The sequence below is a fragment of the Myotis brandtii genome, unplaced genomic scaffold, assembly GCF_000412655.1.
Source record: "Myotis brandtii unplaced genomic scaffold, ASM41265v1 scaffold2121, whole genome shotgun sequence".
In the NCBI taxonomy this organism is placed as follows: Eukaryota; Metazoa; Chordata; class Mammalia; order Chiroptera; family Vespertilionidae; genus Myotis; species Myotis brandtii.
The window spans coordinates 18,323-27,463 of NW_005357934.1; the positions used below are offsets into that span (position 1 = coordinate 18,323).

Below are 9,141 nucleotides of genomic sequence, written 5' to 3' on the forward strand. Positions count from 1 at the left end.
CTCCTCCTCCTCCTCCTCCTCCTCCTTTCTCTCTTTCTCTGTCTCTTTGTCTCACTGTCTCTCTCTGTCTCTCTACCTCTCTTTCAAATCAATAAAAGCATTTTGAGCCACGCTGGTGTTTCTCAGTGGTTAAGGGATGACCTATGAACCCGGAGGTCATGGTTCAATTCCTGGTCAGGGCACACACAAGAATTAACCAATGAGCCCTAGCTAGTTTGGCTCAGTGGATAGAGGTTTGAACTGTGGACTCTGGAAGGTCCCACGTTCGATTCTGACCTCTCTTTCAAATCAATAAAAGCATTTTGAGCCACGCTGGTGTTTCTCAGTGGTTAAGGGATGACCTATGAACCCGGAGGTCATGGTTCAATTCCTGGTCAGGGCACACACAAGAATTAACCAATGAGCCCTAGCTAGTTTGGCTCAGTGGATAGAGGTTTGAACTGTGGACTCTGGAAGGTCCCACGTTCGATTCTGGTCAAGGGCACATGCTCTGGTTGTGGGCTCGATCCCCAGTAGGGGGGGTTCAGGAGGCACCCAATGTATGATTCTCTCTCATCATTGATGTTTCTAGCTCCCTTCCTGTATGAAATCAATCCTACATAATAAAAGCCTAATATGCTAAGTATCCTGTCGACTGGTCATCTGTTCAACCAATCAAAGCATAATATGCAAATGATATTCGAAGGTTGCTCAACTGCTCACTATGACATGCATTGACTACCAAGGACAATACATTCAGACTGTAGGTCATCTCCCTGCTGGGGTCTTGCTGATCGGGACTGAGTGAGATGGGCTGGACATACCCTGGAACCCTGGAATGGTCCCTCCCCAGCTGGCCAACATTCCATGTCCTTCCCCAGACCTAATGGTGCACCGGTGGGGTCCAATGGCCTGGCCTTAGTACTCTGATTATCTGGGACCCCTTGGGGATGTCAGAGAGCCAGTTTCGGCTGATACCCGAAGGCCAGGCCGAGGCATCACACTGGTGCACGAATTCGTGCACCGGGCCTCTAGTAAAAACATAGTAAACAGAGAAAGAAATAGAAAAAGACCTTAAGCCTGAAAATATTAGCCCACCAGCCCAGGACAAGGCTCGAAGACAGCACTGGAAATAGTTTTCATTTCAATGACCAGCGTTCTCATTGTTTTATCTTCTGAGGTTCGTCAACCAATTCTACCCTCTCCAAAAAAAGAACGAATGTTTGGGGGATTATGGGTGTTTTATGCTGATCATCTCTTTCCTTTGAGGAATTATGAGGAATGCCAGGGCTCGTCTCTTGAAATCTCCAGCCGGTTCTGTGTATGGCTTTAGCATCTAGCTCTGGATGCATTTGGGTTTTTAGTTGTGTTTAGCACTAAACAGCCCCAAACAAATCCCTGTGATCATAAAATTCATGTAGCATCACACCAGAGAGAGGCAGCTGGAGAGGGAGCTGGAGGGATCCCCAGAAATCAATTTCAGGGCATCCATGGTTGCATTAAAGTGATCACTGGCCGCTGATTAAATTCTCCTCTGGCAGGAAAGTGTTTGCAAATGCACATTGAGACCTTTAAGGCTGAGGACTGGGGAGCGTGAGGGATGTGTTTCTAAGGTGTGTTTCTCATATTCAAATTATTGCACTTCAGGTCCAGCTGGCGTGGTTCAGTGGCTGTGTGTCGACCTATCAACCAGGAGGTCACGGTTCGATTCCTGGTCAAGGTCACATGACCAGGTTTCGGGTTCGATCCTCAGTAGGGGGCGTGTGTGAGGTGGCCAATCCGTGATTCTCTCTCATCATGGATGTTTCTCTCCCTCTCGCTTTTCCTTCCTCTCTGAGTCAAAAAAAAAAAACATTTAAAAAAATATTTAGCAAGTGTTGCATTCAGATGACATGCCCATTGTTTGAAAAAAGTTTATTATTTTTTTTCGTTTAACATACCAGGTGCGTAGTCATTTAAAGACGACGTTTTGGCCAAGCAAGTTTGGCTCAGTGGATAGAGCGCCGGCCTTTTTTTGAATATATATTTTTAATGATTTCAGAGACAAAGAGAGAGGGAGAGAGTTAGAAACATCCATGATGAGAGAATCAAGGATCAGCCACCTCCTGCATGTCCCTCACTGTGGATCAAGCCCACAACCTGGGCATGTGCCCTTGACCGGGAATCAAACCCGAGACCCTTCAATTCGAAGGCTGATACTCGATCCACTGAGCCAATCTGGCTATGGCCTATTTGACTTTTTCAAAGGGTGGAAACGCCTTGAAGAAGAACGAAGCATGTCAGCATTCATGTCACAGTAATTACATGAATTCATGTAATTCATGGGTATTACTACTTACCTCACCATTCTTTCCACATTGTTCCTGTAATTGTGGACTCTGACTAATAATGAAGATTGTAGGTAAACAGCATGTTTGTATAATAATCCTAGGAACTAATTTTAGAAGATATGAACTCTGACCTTACCCGTTCTGGGAGACTTGATGACCTTAAACCTTAGAAACAGGAGGACAAAGTCTCTGATGACGCACACTGGACCGACACCTGACCACTTGCAAGATCCTTATCAGATTGGACTGTGCCTGTCAGCACATAGAGAACTTCTCAAGCCCCTCCCACTGACCTCTTTGCTCTGTTTGGCCTCTCCCTCCTTATAAAAGCCTCTGCCTGCACTGAGATGTGCAGATGGGTTCTGGAACGAGCTTCCTCCATCTTCTCAGGTTTCCGGCACCTGAATCAACCTCTTTCCTTTCTGACGACCACCTGTCTCACGGGACTGGTTTCTGGGCTGTGAGTCAGGGGAATCTTGTTTTTTCTGGACACATTCCTGATACATGGACTCCCTGGAACAGGTGTATCATCGCCATTTTCTTTCTTCTGCAGGTGACAGAGGGAAGCAGAGACCGGTCACAGAGGAAAGGAACGAAGAACGGTGCTTTGCCTTCAGAGCAAGAAGAACAGGTAAGAAAAAATTGATGGGAGGAGGAGGAGGAAGCATTGGGGATGGAGTCTGATCTGAGGGAGGAATTTGGACTTTGTGGACTGAAGTGAGTTTAGCAGCAAAAACCATACAGCTCTTGCCAAGAGCATGGCTGAGGTTTGGGGAAGGGAGAGATCATTCTATATGTGACTTGATGAATCCTACTTGCTGTTTCACCTCTCTCTTTTCTTCCTGTTTTCCCCATCAACTATCTCAGATATCGGCCTCTCTCACCAGCACCTGAGAAGCAAGACCGCTGTGAAGAATCCCACCTTGATGCTGATGTTAGCTGTGTTCCTTTATCAGCTGTTAAAGGTAAAGCATATTTTTTACAAATTATTTCCATGGGGTGCGTTGTTCTATGGTTTGTGAGTTCCCTCTGAGATGATAAGAAAGACGTTTGTGGTGTCAGTACAAAAAGAAAAGTTGATCCAACAACAAAGTTTTAATTAAGAAAAAAATAAAAGAAAAGGACATCCCTCAAGGGGTCCTAGACTGGAAGATGCCCCAGGGGTCGCTGAGGGACCCCCAAGAGTGCATAGATTTTGAGCACTGATCATCCAGTAATATTATAACTGTGTATGGTGTCAGATGGGTATGAGATTAATTGCATGATTTCTTAGTCAACTATATAATGTCTAATCATTGAGGTGTACCCCTGAAATGAACCTAACATTCTATGTCAACTGTCATTTAAAAATGTATTAAAAATTCTACAGGACCATGTTACTTTCATAGAATCATATTTTACATTAAGTACGTATTGTACAGTTTGTTCTAGGAGAGAGATCTAAAGCTAAAAAGAAAGAAAAGTTGAGATTTATAAATTTGCAAAATAAACCAAAGGCAACCACAAACACAACCGTAAAAACCATAAAGATTAAAGCCAAGATAAAATGCGTTTGGAGACCCCATCCCCTGTCTTTTGATAACAGGTCCGATGTAGCGAGAGGCTCTGAGAACTGTGTCTGTTGCACCTTGGACCACGGAGGGGTCATGGCCGAGCTCCCGTCGAAGGTGCACCTCACCTCGCACCCCAAGTGCCTGAGGATCCGTGGACACTTGGTATATGAGGACGAGAAGCATCGCACATGGCTGCACCTCGTCATGGACACAGGTGTCCTGCATGTCCGCTTGCGCCAGGAAGACATCCCCAGTCGGCATATTGCACTCAGCACCAGCCCGCTGACCTTGAGCACCATGCCTTGGATGTGGACGCTCCATTCTGGCAGCCAGTACGTGGACCCCATGGGCCGGTTCTGGCGCATCTTGCACCACGTCAAGGAGAATGGAGTGGAGGAAATGATCCTTGAGCTGATGGAAGACTCGTAGGACACTTGCTGGTGTCCCTGGCTCTTGGCAACCTGAGCCCCATTCCTGCGGCCTGCCAGTGGGACTTGTATAGTTCTGTTCACCTTTTCAATAAGCTCTGTTGTTCTATCTGCCACCCCCTGGGTTCCAGGGCACATTGATGTCTCTCTCTCTCTCTCTTTCTCTCTCTCTTTCTCCTTGTTCTTCTTCTTGTTGTTCTCGATCTTTGTCTTCTTCTTCTTTTCTTCTTCTTCTTCTTCTTCTTCTTCTTCTTCTTCTTCTTCTTCTTCTTCTTCTTCTTCTCCTTCTCCTCCTCCTTCTCCTTCTTTTTCTTCTTCTCATCCTCCTCCTTTCTCTCTCTCACTCTGAATCTAGTCTTACTGTCTCTCTCTGTCTCTCTCCTTCTCTCTCAAATCAATAAAAGCATTTTGAGCCAAGGTGTTTTTCTCAGAGGTTGAGGGACGACCGATGAACCTGGAGGTCACGGTTTGATTCCTGGTCAAGGCACAGACAAGAATTAACCAATGAGCCCTAGTGGGTTTGGCTAAGTGGGGAGAGGGTTGGACTGTGGACTCTGGAAGGTCCCAGGTTTGATTCTGGTCAAGGGTACATGCTCTGGTTTTGGGGTCGATCCCCAGTAGGGGGCGTGCAGGAGGCAACCGATGTATGATTCTCTCTCATCATTGATGTTTCTTGCTCCCTTCCTGTATGAAATCAATCCTATATAATAAAAGCCTAATATGCTAAGTGTCTAGTCGACCTGTCATCTGTTCAACCAATCAAAGCATAATATGCAAATGATATACTAAGGTTTGCTCAACTGCTCACTATGACATGCATTTACCACCAGGGTCATGACATTCAGACTGGTAGGTCAGCTTGTTCCTGGGGTATGGATGATTGGGACTGAGTGAGACATGCTGGACACATCCTGGAGCCCTCCCATGGTCCCTCCCCAGCTGGCCAACCTCCCACATCCCACCCCGGCCCCGATCATGCACCAGTGGGGTCCCTCACCCTGGCCTGCACCCTCTCATAATCTGGGACCCCTCAGGGGATGTCAGAGAGCCAGTTTCAGCCAATCCCCGCAGGCCAGGCTAAGGCACCACACTAGTGCACAAATTTGTGCACCAGGCCTCTGGTAAAAATATATTAAACAGAGAAAGACAAAGAAAAAGACCTTAAGCCTAAAAATATTAGCCCAGCCCCATTAGACAAGGCTCAAAGAGATCACTGGAAATAGTTTTCTTTTCAATGACCAGAGTTCTCATTGTTTGATCTCCTGAGGTTCGTCAACCGATACTACCCTCTCCAAAAAAAACCATGAATGTTTGGGGAATTACGGGTTTTTTATTCTGATCATCTCTTTCCTTTGAGGAATTACGAGGGATGCCAGTGCTCCTCTCCTGAGGGCTTGAACCGGCTCTGTGTATGGCTTTAGCATCTAGCTCTGGACGCATTTGGGTTTTTAGTTGTGTTTAGCACTAAACAGCCCCAAAAAAAGCCCAGCGATCATAAAATTCATCTAGTATCGAACCAGAATGAGGCGGCGGAAAAGGGAGCCGGGAGGAGTCCCAAAAATTAATTTCAGGGCATCCATGGTTGGATTAATGAGATCACTGACTGCTGATAAAATTCTCCTACTACAGGATAGTGTTTGCAAATGCAAATTGAGACCTTTAAGGCTGAGGACTGGGGAGCGTGAGGGTCGTGTTTCCAAGTTGCGTTTCTCATATTCAAAATATTGCACTTCCGGCCCCACTGGCGTGGCTCAGAGGTTGAGCGTCAACCTATCAACCATGAGCCATGGTTTGATTCCCAGTCAAGGGCACGTGCCCGGGTTACCGGCTCCATCCCCAGTAGGAGGCGTGTGGGAGGCCGCTGGTCCGTGATTCTCTCTCATCATGGATGTTTCTCTCCCTGTCTATTTTCTTTCCTCTCTGAGTCAATAAAATCATTTGAAAAAATATTAAGCAAGTGTTGCATTCAGATTAAATGCACATTGTTGTAAAATAGTTTATTATTTTTTTGGTTTAACATACCAGGTTGGTAGTCATTTAAAAACGACCTAGCGCCCGAGATGGTTTGGCTCACTGGATAGAGCGTTGGCCTATTTTTTCAAATATATTTTTATTGATTTCAGAGAGGAAGGGAAAGGGAGAGAGTTAGAAACATCCATGATGAGAGAATCATGGATCAGCTGCCTCCTGCAAGTCCCTAATTGGGGATCAAGCCCACAACCTGGGCATGTGCCCTTGACCGGGAATCAAACCTGGGACCCTTCAGTCTGCAGGCCGACACTCTATCCACTGAGCCAAACCGGCTAGGGCCAATTTGACATTTTTAAAGGGTGGAAACGCCTTGAAGAAGAATGAAGCAGCTCAGCATTCATGTCACAGTGGGAATTACAACTCACCTCACCATTCTTTCCACATTGTTCCTGTAAATGCAGACTCTGACTAATAATGAAGCTTGTAGGTAAACAGCATGCTTGTATAAGAATCCTAGCAACTAATTTTACAAGATATGAACTCTGACCTTCCCAGTTCTGGGAGATTTGCTGACCTTCAACATTAGAACCAGGAGGACAAAGTATAGGATGAAGCACACTGGACCGACACCTGACCACTTGCAAGATCCTTATCAGATTGGACTGTGCCTGTCATCAGGTAGAGAACTTCTCAAGCCCCGCACGCTGACCTCCTTGCTCTATTTGGCCTCTCCCTCCTTATAAAAGCCTCTGCCTGCACTGAGATGTGCAGATGGGTTTTGGGACGAGCTTCCCCCAACTTCTCAGGTTGCCGGCACCTGAATAAACTTCTTTCCTTCCTCACCACCACCTGTCTCACAGGACTGGTTTCTAGGGTGTGAGTCAGGTGAACCTTGTTTTTTCTGGACACATTCCTGGTACATGGACTCGTTGGAAAATATGTATCATGGCCATTTTCTTTCTTCTGCATGTGACAGGGGGAAGCAGAGACCGGTCACAGAGGAAAGGAGCGAAGAATGGTGCTTTCCCTTCAGAGCAAGAAGAACAGGTAAAAAAAGATGAATGGGAGGAGGAGGAGGAAGGATTGGGGATGGAGTCTGATCTGAGGGAGGAATTTGTACTTTGTGGACTGAAGTGAGTTTATGAGCAAAACTATACAGCTCTTGCCAAGAGAATGGCTGATGATTGGGGAAGGGAGAGATCATTCCATAAGGGTTGTTATGAGACCTCAGGATTCCTACTTGCGGTTTCACCTGTCACTTTGTTTCCTGTGTTCCCGATTAGCTATCCCAAATGTCTGTCTGTCCCTGAATATTTTGGTACTGCCTCTCTCACCAGCACTTGAGAAGCAAGACCTCTGTTAAGGGCCCAGGTGGACGCTGATATTTGCTTTGTTCCTCTGCCAGCTCTTAAAGGTAAGGCATATTATTTGCATGGGGTGGGTTGCTCTATGGTTTGTGAGTTCCCTCTGAGATGATCAGAAATAAAGTGTTGGTGTCAGGACACAAAGAAAAGTTGAACAAACTACAAAGTTTTAATTAAGAAAAATAAAAAGAAAAGAAAAGAATAGAAGGGAAAAGAGCCAGGCTGGCATGGCTCAGTTGTTCCAATAAAACCTAAGGTTCTATGTTAACTGTCATTTAAAAAATGTTTTTAAGATTCTATAGGACCATGATACATTCATAGAGTCATATTTTACCTGAAGTACTTTTTGTACTGTTTTATCGAGAAGAGAGCTCTAAAACTGAAAAGAAAGAAAAGTTGAGATTTATAAATTTGCAAAATAAACCAAAGGCCACCACAGACACAACCGTAGAAGCCATAAGATAAAAGCCGAGGTAAAATAAGTTTGGAAACCCCATCCCCTGTCTTTCGATGCCACGACCAAAGAAGCCAGAGGCTCTGAGAAGCTGTGGCTGTTGCTCCTTGGACCATGGATGGATCATGGCGGAGCTTCCATCCAAGGTGCACCTCAACTCGCACCCCATCTGCCTGAGGATCCGTAGGCCCTCGGTGTACGAGGACCAGAATGATCGCATGTGGCTGCATGTCGTCATGGACACAGGAGGTGACCAGCAAGTATGGTTGTGCCAGGTAAACATGATCAGAGAGCATAACGCACTCACCTTCTGCCCGCTGAACTCGAGCACCATGCCTATGATGTGGATGCTCCACCCTGGCAGCCAGTACCTGGACTCCATGGGCCAGTTCTGGCGCATCGTGCACCACGTCAAGGAGGATGACATGGAGGAAATGATACTTGAGATGATGGACGACTCGTAGGAAATATGATGGGGTCCCTGGCTCTTGGCAACCTGAGCCCCAGTCCTGCTGGCCCGTTGATGGGACGTGTATACTTCTGTTCACGTTTTTACTAAGCTCTGTTGTTCTATCTGCAACCCCCTCGGTGCGAGGGCACATTGATCTCTCTCTCTCTCTCTCTCTCTCTCTCTCTCTCTCTGTTATTGTTCTTCCCTTTCTTCTTCTTCTTCTCCTTTCTCTCTCTCTCTCTCTCTCTCTCTCTCTCTCTCTCTCTCTCTCCCTCTCTTGCAAATCAATAAAAGCGTTTTGAGCCAAACTGGTGTTTCTCAGTGGTTGAGGGATGACCTATGAACCCGGAGCCCGGAGGTCACGGTTCGATTCCTGGTCAGGGCACAGACAAGAATTAACCAATGAGCCCTAGCTTGTTTGGCTCAGTGGATAGAGGGTTGGACTGTGGACTCTGGAAGGTCCCAGGTTCGATACTGGTCAAGGGCACATGCTCTGGTTGCAGACTCCATCCCCAGTAGTGGACATGCAGGAGACAGCCAATCAATGGTTCTCTCTCATCATTGATGTTTCTATCTCTCTCTCTCCCTCTCCCTTCCTCTCTGAAATCAAT

The 9,141-nt window shown here is 46.3% G+C and overlaps 2 protein-coding genes across 2 annotated transcripts; both read left to right on the forward strand.

Moving 5' to 3' along the window:
- The first annotated feature begins 3,955 nt into the window (after nt 1-3,955).
- Nucleotides 3,956-4,291, forward strand: LOC102241131 (protein p13 MTCP-1). Its single transcript, XM_005865764.1, has one exon. The coding sequence runs from the start codon at nt 3,956-3,958 to the stop codon at nt 4,289-4,291; it is 336 nt and encodes a 111-aa protein (XP_005865826.1).
- Nucleotides 4,292-8,204: 3,913 nt separating this feature from the next.
- LOC102241434 (T-cell leukemia/lymphoma protein 1A) lies at nt 8,205-8,543 on the forward strand. The gene has a single exon (XM_005865765.2). The coding sequence runs from the start codon at nt 8,205-8,207 to the stop codon at nt 8,541-8,543; it is 339 nt and encodes a 112-aa protein (XP_005865827.2).
- The last annotated feature ends 598 nt before the right edge of the window (nt 8,544-9,141 follow it).

Coding starts and splice junctions, on each gene's coding strand:
- LOC102241434 (XM_005865765.2), top strand. CDS start 8,205: ATGGCGGAGCTTCCATCCAAGGTGCACCTCAACTCGCACCCCATCTGC.
- LOC102241131 (XM_005865764.1), top strand. CDS start 3,956: ATGGCCGAGCTCCCGTCGAAGGTGCACCTCACCTCGCACCCCAAGTGC.